This window comes from Oncorhynchus kisutch, linkage group LG27 (genome assembly GCF_002021735.2).
Source record: "Oncorhynchus kisutch isolate 150728-3 linkage group LG27, Okis_V2, whole genome shotgun sequence".
Taxonomy (NCBI): domain Eukaryota; kingdom Metazoa; phylum Chordata; class Actinopteri; order Salmoniformes; family Salmonidae; genus Oncorhynchus; species Oncorhynchus kisutch.
Window position 1 is genome coordinate 29,012,252 of NC_034200.2, and position 14,432 is coordinate 29,026,683.

The 14,432-nt window shown below is 42.7% G+C and overlaps 1 protein-coding gene across 1 annotated transcript in view; it reads left to right on the forward strand.

Moving 5' to 3' along the window:
• Positions 1 to 14,432, forward strand: part of LOC109872068 (choline transporter-like protein 5-A) — a 54,145-nt gene that overhangs the window by 26,071 nt on the left and 13,642 nt on the right. The window contains exon 2 of the mRNA XM_020463169.2: positions 5,479 to 5,527. Within this exon, the coding sequence (XP_020318758.2) occupies positions 5,479 to 5,527 (49 nt within the window). The remainder of the gene's footprint in view (positions 1 to 5,478; positions 5,528 to 14,432) is intronic.

The following is a 14,432-nucleotide window of genomic DNA, read 5'->3' on the forward strand; positions in this document are numbered from 1 at the left end:
AGGCGGTGATGCAGCCAGTCAAGATGCTCTCAATGGCGCAGCTGTAGAACTTTTTGAGGATCTGAGGGCCCATGCCAAATCTTTTCAGCCTCCTGAGGGGGAAGAAGCGTGGTCGTGCCATCTTCGCGACTGTGTTGGGGTGTGAGGACCATGATAATTCCTTTGTGTTGTGTACACCAAGGAACTTGAGGCTCTCGACTCGCTCCACTACAGCCCCGTAGATGTGGATGGGATCATGCTCAGACTCAGGTTCCTGTGGTCCACAATCAGCTCCTTTGTCTTGCTGACGTTGAGGGAGAGGTCCTCCCTATATGGCTGTCTCATCGGCTCGTCAGCAAACTTCATGATGATGTTGGAGTCGTGCGCCACCATGCAGTCGTGGGTGAACAGGGAGTACAGGAGGGGACTCAACACGCACCCCTGAGGGGTCCAGTATTGAGGGTCATCATGGGGAATGTGTTGCCTACCCTTACCACCTGGGGGCGGCCCGTCAGGAATTTCAGAATCCAGTTGCAGAGAGAGGTGTTCAGTCCCAGGGTCCTGAGCTTAGTGATAAGCTTGGAGGGAACTATGGTGTTGAATGCTTCACAGTATGGTAAAAAATGAATAGACTCAAATAGTTTTTTGGGGAACCAGGGTTACACATGTAACTTTTTTTGTGTACCTAATTCTTTCCTGTATATCTCTGATGCATTTCAGACACCTCAAACCACACTTACTTTTGATTTAATTTCTGGACTATCTTTTGCCATGTATGATTCAATGCGTTTATATGGGCTGTTTCATCACACATTTTTGGGGGATACCTACAGAGGTCCTAAAACTCAAAATCATATAGCTAAAGGGTCCATCTTATGACCATATTAAAACAATTCCATATGTTAGCTTAGTAGTAGTATTAGTATTGCCATCTAATAGTCTAGACTCTTAAGGGTTAAAAGCATGTGTACTGGTTAGAGGCTATACTGGGATATTTACTGTACATTTTAGCTGTCTGTTGCCAAGCCCCCGTACCCTCTCATCACATGACATTCACACACGTTGCGAATGTCAATTGAAAAGTTAATGTACATAAAGTGCCGTCAAAGTATTCACACTCTTTGATTTATTCCACATGTTGTGCTACAAAGTTTGTCATTTTTTGTCAGTGATATACACCATTGTTTTATGTCTTTTTTTAAATTGTAAAAAAAAAATCTCTTGATTAGATAAGTATTCAACCACCTGAGTCAATACATGTTATAATCATTTTTGGAAGCAATTACAGCTGTGAGTCTTTCTGAGTACATCTCTAAAACATCTATTTTGTGCAACATTTGCCCATTATTCTTTTAGCATTTTTTTCAAGCTCTTAAATTGGTTGTTGATCATTGCTAGAAACGATTTTCAGGTCTTGCCATAGATTTTCAAGCAGATTTAAGTCAAAACTGTAACTTGACCACTCAGGCACATTCACTGTCTTCTTGGTAATCAACTGTACATTTGGCCTTGTCCTTTCAGCAGGACAATAACCTACATCTCTTGGTGTCTAGTGGAAAGCAGACTGAACCAGATTTTGCCTGTGCTTAACTCCATTACGTTTCTTTGTTTATCCTGAGAAATTATCCAGTCCTTAACGATTACAAGCATACCCATAACATGATGCAGCCACCACTATGATTTAAAATATGGAGAGTGGTACTCAGTAATGGGTTGTATTGGATTTGCACCAAACATAACACTTCGTAATCAGGACAAAAAGTTAATTGCTTTGCCACATGTTTTGCAGTATTACTTTAGTGCCTTGTTGCAAACAGGATGCATGTTTTGGAATATTTGTTATCTGTACTGGCTTCCTTCTTTTCACTCTGTCAAATAGGTGAGTATTGTGGAGTAACTACAATGTTGTTGATCCATCCTCAGTTTTCTCCTATCACAGCCATTAAACTCTAACTGTTTTAAAGTCACCATTGGCCTCATGGTGAAATCCCTGAGTGGTTTCCTTCCTCTCTGGCAAATTAGTTAAGAAGGACGCCTGTATCTTTGTAGTGACTGGGTGTATTAATACACCATCCAAAGTGTAATTAATAACTTCACAATTCTCAAAGGTATATTCAGTGTCTGCTTTTTAAATGTTTTCCAATCTACCAATAGGTGCCCTTTTTTGCGAAGCATTTTAAAACATCCCTGGTCTTTGTGGTTGAATCTGTGTTTGAAATTCACTGCTCGACTGAGGGACCTTACAATTATCTGTATGCGTGGGGTACAGACATGAGGTAGTCATTCAAAAATAATTTAAAACACTATTGCACAGAGTGAGTCCATGCAGCTTATTATGTGACTTGTTTACACCTGAACTTATTTAGACTTGCCATAACAAAGGGGTTGACTACTTATTGACTCACTTACATTTCAGCTTAAAATGTTTACATTTTTTATAATTACAAAAAACATAATTTCACTTTGACATAATGGTATTGTGTGTAGGCCATTTTAAATTCAGACAGTAACACCGCAAGATGTGGACAACGTCAAGCAGTGTGAATACTTTCTGAAGGTACTGTATTATGGAAATGGAGATCTTGTTGCGGTGCTTCTGCTACAACTCTTTTCAATCTGTATAGGCTCTCTCCCCAGCCACATACAAAGATCAATCCAAGGATGATACGGGTCTGTGGGCCAAGCCAGCAGGCACTTGGCGGGGTTTGGACCTGCACATCCGATCAATAGTCACCGTGCTTCTTCGCTGTAGTCTTGCCTGACTGGGGGAAACACAATATTGCTGCTCTTTCTCTACACACATGCACGAATACTCACACATGCGCTCAGACACATACAAATGAATAAGCACGCACACACATATATATATATATATATATATATATATATGCAAGTGCACACACAGACTCATGCGCAGCCCCCCCCCCCCCCCCACCCCCACCACGAAGCAGTTTGGTCAGGGGGTCAGCTGTCTAGGCTAGAAAAATCAATTTCTGGTGCTGACAGCCACTCCAAGGTAAGCCTGAGGTATTGAGACTGGCTGAGATGGATAAGAAAGGAAAATAGGGAGAGTGGCTTTAAGATGGATAGGAGGAGAGACGGACAGAGAAAGAGTGTTGTTTTTTTTGTGAATATGAATGTCTGTCGAGGTCACGTCAGGAATATCTCTTGATCCTACTCCTATTCTGAAAAGATCACAGTGACGTACAAAGAGATCTAGGATCCTTGCCAGGAAAACCTGATAATCAACTCCCACACTCTCCACAGTGGCCTTTTCTCTTTTGATACCCTTATGGATTTAACTGTTTATGAAAGAGTGATAAATAAGAAATTAGAGTAACACTGTCTGGCCTATTTCTGTTCCCTCTGCTTAGCAGACTGGAGGGACGATGCACAAACTGGGACAGTTATTGAGTTACTGTACTGTAGTTTACACAAGCTTTCACTTAATCTTGAGAAATGTGGATTATTCAGTTACCTACTCCATCTTGGGTCAGGGTTGGGGTTGGAGATGCTGGTTATCCGGGGGAGTAGTTTGATGATAGCTGGACAGCAGTAAGTATGTATACTGTAGTTTAGGTACTGCATGGCAGTAGTTATTTTAAAGGCACCTTGAATTAAGGTGCTCTTTCTACAAAATGTGGCCTGCCAATCAACGGAATATTTTTTTAATGCTTTGCTCATTCAACACAATTATCCCCCCCCCCCCCCCCCCGCCTCTGAAGCTAAGCAGGGTTGGTCCTGGTCAGTCCCTAGATGGGAGACCAGATGCTGCTGGAAGTGGTGTTGGAGGGTCAGTAGGATGCACACTTTCCTCTGCTCTCATAAAAAATATTCCATTGCAGTGATTGGGGACATTTCCCTGTCTAATGTGCTGGCTTTTGGATGGGATGTTAAACGGGTGTCCTGGCTCTCTGTGGTCACTAAAGATCCCATGGCACTTATCGTAGGGGTGTTAACCCTGGTGTCATGGCTAAATTGCCAATATGGCCCTCATACCATCATGGCCACCTAATCATCCCCAGCTTCCAAATGGCTCATTCATTTCCTGTAACTAGTCCACCGGTTGTTGCCAGAAATGAGAATGTGTTCTCAGTCAACTTACCTGGTAAAATAAGGAGGGGGAAAAAACTGACTCTGCAAAATCCAACTGCATTATTCAGACAAGATGACAGAAACCAGAGAGGAGAATAAAATAGTTCATTCACCCGAGTGAAAATGTGAATACAGAAACTCAGAAAAGTCACCTTCAACAACCCACAGTGAAGTAATTTTTTGCCCAGAATCACAAACTCTTTCTCTGCTTCAATCTCTTAATAACTTCTTTGGGATTGGTGTCCCATCCACAGGACTGTTGAGCTAACGTAGGCTAATGCGATTTAGCATGAGGTTGTAAGTAGCAAGAACATTTCCTAGGACATAGACATATCTGATATTGGCCAAAAGCTGAAATTCTTGTTAATCTAACTGCACAGTCCAATATACAGTAGCTATTACAGTGAAAGAATACCATGCTATTGTTTGAGGAGAGTGCACAATTTTGAACATGAAACGTTATCAATAAACAAATTAGGCACATTTGGGCAGTCTTGATACAAATGCAATAGTTCATTGGATCAGTCTAAAACTTTGCACATACACTGCTGCAATCTAGTGGCCAAAATCTAAATTGCTCCTGGGCTGGAATAATACATTATGGCCTTTCACTTACATTTCAAAGATGATGGTACAAAAAAAATACTAAAGAACGGTTGTTTTTTTGCTTTGTATTATCTTTTACCAGATCTATTGTGTTATTATTCTACATTCCTTTCACATTTCCACAAACGTCAAAGTGTTTCCTTTCAAATAGTACCAAGAATATGCATATCCTTGCTTCAGGACCTGAACTACAGGCAGTTGGAACTTGGTATGTAATTTTAGGCAATTTTTTTTATTTTTTTAAGTGACGGATTCTTAAGCGGTTCACCTGTTGCTCGCACACACTACTCTCCACACACCATATCTCCTACCAAGTGGAACTATACCGGCGGAGACCCATGCAGAATTTATTAGCAGAATACCTTGCTGCATCCCCCCTTCCTCCTCCAAAAGGACCATAATGGAAATAAGCTTTTAAGCTTCATTGTGTTATCTTTGATGATTTTCTTAAATTGTATGTGGAGGCGTCACCGGCTGGAGCTCCCTTATGTATGTATGTATGTATGTATGTATGTATGTATGTATGTATGTATGTATGTATTTAAAAATTGTCAAATTCAATCAATCAATTCAAACTCTGGTCCTGAACTTCTCAATCTTATTATAATTTATTTTTCAAAGACCAATACACTCCCCTACAGAGTTTCTACACTCCTTGTCTATGGACCTATTCATGCTTTGGGACTTGCTGTTCGGCCATTGAGTTAGCTTAGCTGACACCTGCTTAATCATGTTTTGTATCGTTATTCTTCGCATCACTTCATCACTTTGACTAATGTGGAAATGTCTCTTCTTCAGGAGAACCACGGAAGTTTGACCCAACATTTAGAGGACCAATCTGCAACAGGTAATGTTTCACTTTGCTTTTGCATTATCACAGTTTAACTGTGCGTGTTGATTGTTTCATTGCTGTGACTGAGGGCTTGTTGCTACAGATCTATTATCTTAATTTGATCACTCTGTTGTCACAGAGAATTTTCCTGCACAACAGATAATGCAAATTGTAGTGTATTCAAGGTTTAAAAAGTTAGTAATTTCAACTTGACAATTTCAGACTTGACTTGCTCTAACGAAAAATGTATCAACCCCTGTAAAAATGTCCATGAATTATAATCCACATATTATTCACTTTTCCTGTTGCTGCAGGATTATTTTCCTGCTGTGAGAAGCAGGGTAAAATTAAGATTTGAATGTGTAATCCCATTTCCAGACGGTGAGTGTTTTCATATAGATTCAGTGCCTCTTCACTAGCCTCGCAAGCCGCCTGATCCAGCCAGCGAACATTCATGTAGCCTTGCAAAATCAGGCGGCTTGCAAGGCTACCTCTTCAATACACTGCTGCCAATGGGCACGTTCCAGCAGATACATTTTGTCTAGTCGGTGACCATCGTTGTTCATCAACTTTCAAAAGTGTGTTGCATTATGGGGATACAAATGTTCCGACTTGCGCCTACAATGTCGACTGCATGGACTAAACATGTGATCAAAGGTCATGCAGTTTTTGATGAAGTCGCTGTTGTTGCTTCTCAGTAACTGCACCATGCAGCCATCACCTGCATTGTGGGAGGCGCTATTTGTCAACCACTCATTAGGGTGGTTTTTGTTGAACCACGCGAACGTGATCAAAGACATGACTGAAACAGGAACCAACTTTGGCAAAATTCTAAAGCTACAGGGGCTATAAACAAAAGTTATATTTGAGACCTCTCTCCAACCAATTATTTGCACACACGTTATGTATTCAGTGAGTGTATGATATGGGAGTATTGAACATTTTTATTTAAACATTTATAAAGTAACACTGCCATGCAGATCTGAGCCTTGCTGTTTGAAAACCACAACCGTCTCTGACTTTTGGCTGTCACAGACTTCACTCATTGACTTTCGTCTACAGTCAGCTTCGTTAGTCTTACTACTCGAACACACCCAATAGCTAGGAGTGATTATGAAGGAGAGTGTGCTGCCAAATGGCTGTCCCACTGGTGATGTACTGTAGTACACATGCTTTAAGGCTTTGGTGATGTACGACAAAACTTTTAATACTACACATCAATGTTAAAGACACATTCACAAGAGAGCTGTAGTCACCATGGAACTGCCCTGCTGGCAGGCTAGTCCCTTTGCTATATTGACAGTAGTCTGATTTTGATATAGAATAGAAAATGTAAATGAATTAAGGGCAACGTCCCTTACCCTTTTAAAGGTAGTGCACTAATCAGAGAATAGGGTGTGATTTGAGACAGAACCCATGGTCTGCTCTGGTCTCTGACTGAAATGAAAATGACACTGTCATGGAAATGACATTTATAGGCTATAGCTAATACTAACTTTAAAGCTAATATTTACTGTGAGCTAAGCCTAAACTCATACAGACCCTCTGAAATGTCAGTTGTGCTTAACCCAGTGTCGACCAATTACATTTCAGGTAATATAAGAGATTAATATTTGGTGACATAACTGAAGATTATTATTCCACAGTATTCAATAATAGGATTTAGTGTTTCAAAATGTTCAGACAGACTATTACCCACAGAGATATAAATGTTCTATATCTATTCTAATACCATCCATGTTATACAATTATTTGCCACTACATCACAACAACAGTCAGAAGCAGTAACCAAACCTCCATTCCATTATAAACCAAACCCAAACATTTGAGATTCTCTAGCCAACATTCATTGACGATACAGACCCTCCCTTCCCTACCAATCTCATAGACAGAGCATTAAATCTGACAGAAGCTGGAGAGAACACCCCCCCCCCCCCTCTCCTGTCTGACAGCGTCACAGATAAAAGCATGTCAAAGAAAAGAGGGAGGAAATCGATGGCTATTAGAAACTCTGGTAACTGGCTGCAATCAGTGTGGCTGCAGTTCAAACCGGCTGGAACTGGAACCAGGTCAGTTGGCTAGAAGAGCCCCACTAACCCAGACAGAGATGGGTGGCGGGGAGCGGAGCAGAGTTGGATGTGTAAATAAGAAATGAGGAGGACCCTTTAAATCCTTAATTAGAGCTCACTGACAAAACCCATCCAGGAGAAAAGAGTGGCTGAATAAAAGAGTCTGGATTGGCTTGTTGTGTTGTGAGGATTGCAGTGTGTTGGTGTTGAAAGTGGGTGGAGGGATGGGTCTTGTTGTAGGACTCTGCTGAAGGAGTTGTGTTGTGGGGATTCTATGTTGTTAATTGGTGATCAGGGGAATGACGTGGTAGAAAATTCTGCCATTTTAACACTCCCTCATCTTCTACTGAACGCTTCCCTTAGTCAGAGCAGGGAGCTGCAGAGATGCAATTATAGATTTAGCTTGTGTGTGTGTGTGGTGCTGCTTGTGAAGCTCTTTTGGTGGGAAAAATTACACTCAAATAATTCCATTACCAAAACGTTTTATAGCTACACAGTAAGTTTCCGAGCATCCAGCTTTTATCTTGTTCTATTAGATTATTTTAGGATTTCTCTGTATCAGTGTTTTCACCCCAGCAGTAATTTCAGGCCTCAGTTGATATCATATTAGCTAAAGGAACTACTGATGACACACTGGCTTTGTTCCAGCAATACAGAGATCCTCCCCAGATGACAAACTCTTTTAGAGTTTTTGCAAAGCTGCAGACTCAACTCGGTGTATCCGTCTGGATGTGGATGGGAACCTACCAAGTTAGTTGTTATATTAAAGCAGCGAGGCTGCTGCTTTGGAGTGCTGCTTTGGAGTGCTGCTTTGGAGTGCTGCTTTGGAGTGCTGCTTTGGAGTGCTGCTTTGGAGTGCTGCTTTGCCAGCTTTACCAGTTCAATGCCCTTTTCACCTCTAACACAGTAGGAGGCATATGCAGGAGAGACTTGCTGACTCACACCTGGAAACACCTGCTTGAGTCGCTTGCTCTTTCATCAGTAAATGCTGTTGTTTATCTTTTGTCCTAAAGAGACCCGTGGCAAACGTACTACTTGCAGTTTGTTGGTAGTGGCAAAGTTATGGCTAGTCTGTTTATCTTGTCTATTGTCGTTTTTTCATTTACAGTAGACTAGCAGTAGACTAGCGCAAATAGTAGACTAGCGCAAATAGTAGACTAGCGCAAATAGTAGACTAGCGCAAATAGTAGACTAGCGCAAATAGTAGACTAGCGGTAGACTAGCAGTAGACTAGCGCAAATAGTAGACTAGCAGTAGACTAGCAGTAGACTAGCGCAAATAGTAGACTAGCAGTAGACTAGCGCAAATAGTAGACTAGCAGTAGACTAGCGCAAATAGTAGACTAGCAGTAGACTAGCGCAAATAGTAGACTAGCAGTAGACTAGCGCAAATAGAGAACGCAGAAAACCTAGCCTGTTTGATGAACGTTTGGTGTTTTGAAGTCATAGAAATATATGTAAGTGGTTTATCTGTTTTAAAGTTATACAGTACAAAAATATTGAACTGTTCTTGTTTTGTGCAGGTATAATTTCAAAACCATTTTTCACCAGCTGTCAATTTACTGTTCACAGCCATAGTTAGAATAATTAATTAACTTCTCATTACCGTTCACAGCCGTAGTTAGAATCATTAATTAACTTCTCATTACCATTCACAGCCATAGTTAGAATCATTAATTAACTTCTCATTACCGTTCACAGCCATAGTTAGAATCATCAATCAACTTCTCATTACCGTTCACAGCCATAGTTAGAATCATTAACCGAGTTCCGATTCAGAGATATAAAGTAGTCCTGCAGAATCAATGGATCAGCGGTTTTAATTAGAAACTAGAAATGAATTCCGTCTCTTCAATGTCTATTTTGAGTGAGAGATATGGAGTCGTTTAATGAAGTGATTTTAGAGATGGCCGTAGATTAAACCAGTCGACTATTGAATCTCAGATCTGTTTGTTCTCTTTCCAACTGCTTGTCACTCAATGCTACAAGTTGGCAAAAGAGCACGAACAGATCGGGGATCAGGCTATTGAATCCCAGGTCGCATCAATTCTCACTGACTGTTTTTTCCTTTCAAACTGTCCTGTGAAATTAGAGTCCATAACAGCGACTCAGCAAGCAGCACAGCCCTGTTGAGTGTCCTCCGGGTTTTTAGAACAACTATCTCTTTCTCTCACACAAACACACTTTCTCTTCTCCATCTCTCCCTGCCTGAGTTTAGCCACGGTTTCTGCTCTAATGTCAGTGTGTTTAACTCTGCTCAACAGCTGGTGAATGAGAGTTAAGAGGAGAGGACAGAATGTGCAGCGCAGCAGATTCAGCATCAAGCAGGGTCGTTACAGAGGATTGGAAAGGACAGAACTGCATAAACAGAGCAGGAAAACACTGACTAGTCCGGACAGACCTACTATCAACAAGGAGGCAGGAAGGTTTATTTCGCATGGAGAAGGAGAGGAACAATAATTTTGATTGATTAGGAAAGACAGAGTTAACTTCAACCTGTCCCACCACTCCTCACATTCTTGCTCACCGTGTGTGTGTGTACGGTTCTGTGTGTCTATGCATTTCTGTTAGACCAGGGGAGAGTGCTGCCTGAGCTCAGCTAAAGGCTGAATTATTGAGCGCTGGGGAGCAGTAGGGAGCGTTGGGCTGTATGTTTGTGAAAGCCTGCTGTGCAGCTTAACACCAGGCCTCTCACTGACGCCGCAATATAACCTCAGTGGCACACATGACCCTCTAACAGTCCTGTCCCAGTGCTGCCAATCACAACCTGGTCTCTATTCCTTGAACACACAACCTGACAGTCATGGTCTGTTTAATCAGGTCTCTAAGTAGTCAACTGGGAAGCCAGGCAGGGATTTCTATGCATTCAATTGAAATATAAGCTGATTAAGATATATTAAACATGACGCTAGATACAGTACCAGTCAAATGTTTGGACACACCTACTCATTCAAGGGTTTTTATTTATTTTTATTATTTTCTACATTGTAGAATAATAGTGAAGACATCACAACTATGAAATAACACATATGGAATAATGTAGTGTCCAAAAAAGTGTTAAACAAATATATTTCAGATTCTTCAAAGTAGCCACCCTTTGCCTTGATGACAGCTTTGCACATGCTTGGCATTCTCTCAACCAGCTTCACCCGGAATGCTTTTCCAACTGTCTTGAAGGAGTTCCCACATATGCGGAGTAATTGTTGGCTGCTTTTCCTTCACTCTGCGGTCGGTCCAACTCATCCCAAACCATTTCAATTGGATTGAGGTCGGGGGATTGTGGAGGCCAGATCATCTGATTCAGCACTCTATCATTCTCCTTCTTGGTCATATAGTCCTTACACAGCCTGGAGGTGTGTTGGGTCATTGTCCTGTTGAAAAACAAATGATAGTCCCACTAAGTGCAAACCAGATGGGATGGCGTATCATTGCAGAATGCTGTGGTAGCCATGCTGGTTAAGTGTGCCTTGAATTCTAAATAAATCACAGACAGTGTCACCAGCAAAGTACTCCCACAACATCACACATCCTCCATGCAATGTCCATTGCTCGTGTTTCTTGGCCCAAGCAAATCTCTTCTTCTTATTGGTGTCCTTTAGTAGTGGTTTCTTTGTAGCAATTGGACCATGAAGGCCTGATTCACGCAGTCTCCTCTCAACAGTTGATGTTGAGATGTGTCTGTTACTTGAACTCTTTGAGGCATTTATTTGGGCTGCAATTCCAATGAACTAGTGACTCTAATTAACTATTCCTTTACAGCAGAGGTAACTCTGGGTCTTCCTTTCCTGTGGCGGTCCTCATGAGAGCCAGTTTCATCATAGCACTTGATTTTGTTTTGCGAACTGCACTTGAAACTTTCAAAGTTCTTGTTCATGTCTTCTTCATGCCTTAAAGTGGTACCGCAGTACCACCACGACTGGTCCGCAGACGTAACTCCATCCGCTGTGCCCTCAACCGGCCATTGCCGGACGTCGGAGCAGACTCTTCTACTTACCCTGGCCTGCTAACTTTAAATGGCGTGTCTCCTGCGTGCTAGCGTAGTAACGACTACCCCGCAGCTTCCCTGTTCCATCTATTGCTGTTCACTGAACCCTATGATCAGTTGGCTGCATAGCTGATGCCTGCTGGACTGGTCATTTATCACGGTACTCCATTTAGTTTATTTTTCTTGTTTATCTGTCGGCCCCGAACTCAGGCCCTTCGTGTAGTTAACCGACCCTCTCTGCCCATTCATCGCCATTTTACCTGTTGTTGTTGTCTTAGCTGATTAGCTGTTGCACGTCCAGAGATGCAACCTCTTATCATCACTCAGTGCCTGGGCTTACCTCCACTGTACCTGCACCCCACCATACCCCTGTCTACACATTATGCCCTGAATCTATTCTACCACGTCCAGAAATCTGCTCCTTTTATTCTCTGTCCCCAACGCACTAGACGACCAGTTTTGATAGCCTTTAGCCGTGCCCTCATCCTACTCCTCCTCTGTTCCTCGGGTGATGTGGAGGTTAACCCAGGCCCTGCGTGTCTCCAGGCTCTCTCATTTGTTGACTTCTGTAATCGAAAAAGCCTTGGTTTGATGCATGTCAACATCAGAAACCTCCTCCCTAAGTTTGTTTTACTCACTGATTTAGCACACTCTGCCAACGCTGATGTGCTTGCCGTGTCTGAATCTTGGCTTAGAAAGGCCACCAAATTTTCATACCCAACTTCCATACCCAACTACAACATTTTCCGTCAAGATAGAAGTGCCAAAGGGGGAGGAGTTGCAATCTACTGCAGAGATAGCTTACAAAGTTCTGTCATACTTTCAAGGTCTATGCCCAAACAGTTTGAGATTCTAATTTAAAAAATGAATCTCTCCAGAAATAAGTCTCTCACTGTTGCTGCCTGTTATAGACCCCCCTCAACTCCCAGCTGTGCCCTGGACACCATAGATGAGGGGCAATCAATTCACATATCTTCAGACTTCGTTCTGTTAGGTGACCTAAACTAGGATATGCTTAACACCCCGGCAGTCCTACAATCTAAGCTAGAGGCCCTCAATCTCACACAAATCATCAAGGAACCCACCAGGTACAACCCTAAATCCGTAAACATGGGCACCCTCATAGATATCCTGACCAACTTGCCCTCCAAATACACCTCTGCTATTTTCAATCAGGATCTCAGTGATCACTGCCTCATTGCCTGCATCCGCTATGGGTCCGCTGTCAAACGACCACCCCTCATCACTGTCAAACGCTCCCTAAAACACTTCTGCGAGCAGGCCTGTCTAATCGACCTGGCCCGGGTATCTTGGAAGGATATTGACCTCATCCCGTCAGTCGAGGATACCTGATTGTTCTTTAAAAGTAATTTCCTCACCATCTTAAATAAGCATGCCCCTTTCAAAAAATGTAGAGCTAAGAAGAGATATAGCCCTTGGTTCACTCCAGACCTGACTGCCCTTGACCTGCACAAAAACATCCTGTGGTGGCCTGCAATAGCATCGAATAGTCCCCGCGATATGCAACTGTTCAGGGATGTCAGGAACCAATACTCAGTCAGTCAGGAAAGCAAAGGCTAGCTTTTTCAAACAGAAATTTGCATCCTGCAGCTCTAACTACAAAAAGTTTTGGGACACTGTAAAGTTCATGGAGAACAAGAGCACCTCCTCCCAGCTGCCCACAGCACTAAGGCTAGGTAACACGGTCACCACCGATAAATCCATGATAATCGAAAATTTCAATAAGCATTCCTCTACGGCTGGCCATGCTTTCCTCCTGGCTACCCCAACCCCGGCCAACCCCGTACAAATCAGCTGGGCTAGACAATCTGGACCCTCTCTTTTTAAAACTATCTGCCACCATTGTTGCAACCCCTATTACCAGTCTGTTCAACCTCTCTTTCATATCGTTCGAGATCCCTAAAGATTGGAAAACTGCCGCGGTCATCACCCTCTTCAAAGGGGGTGACACTCTAGACCCAAACAGTTATAGACCTATATCCTTCCTGCCCTGCCTCTCTAAAGTCTTCGAAAGCCAAGTTAATAAACAGATCACTCACCATTTCGAATCCCACCGTACCTTCTCCACTGTGCAATCCGGTTTCCCAGCTGGTCACGGGTGCACCTCAACCACGCTCAAGGTACTAAACGACATCATAACCGCCATCGATAAAAGACAGTACTGTGCAGCCGTCTTCATCGACCTGGCCAAGGCCATTGACTCTGTCAATCACCACATTCTTATCGGCAGACTCAGCCTTGGTTTCTCAAATGACTGCCTCGCCTGGTTCACCAACTACTTCGCAGACAGAATTCAGTGTGTCAAATCGGAGGGCCTGTTGTCCGGACCTCTGGCAGTCTCTATGGGGGTACCACAGGGTTAAATGATCAATGATCAATGATGTCGCTCTTGCTGCGGGTGATTCCCTGATCCACCTCTACGCAGACGACACCATTCTGTATACATCTGGCCCTTCTTTGGACACTGTGTTAACTAACCTCCAAATGAGCTTCAATGCCATACAACACTCCTTCCGTGGCCTCCAACTGCTCTTAAACGCTAGTAAAACCAAATGCATGCTTTTCAACCGTTCACTGCCTGCACCCGCCCACCCGACTAGCATCACTATCCTGGACGGTTCTAACCTAGAATATGTGGACAACTACCTAGGTGTCTGGCTAGACTATAAACTCTTCTGTATACCACCCCTACCTTGTCACAACACAACTGATTGGCTCAAACGCATTAAGAAGGAAAGACATTCCACAAATTAACTTTTAACATGGCACACCTGATTATTGAAATTTATTCCAGGTGACTACCTCATGATGCTGGTTGAGAGAATGCCAAGAGTGTGCAAAGCTGT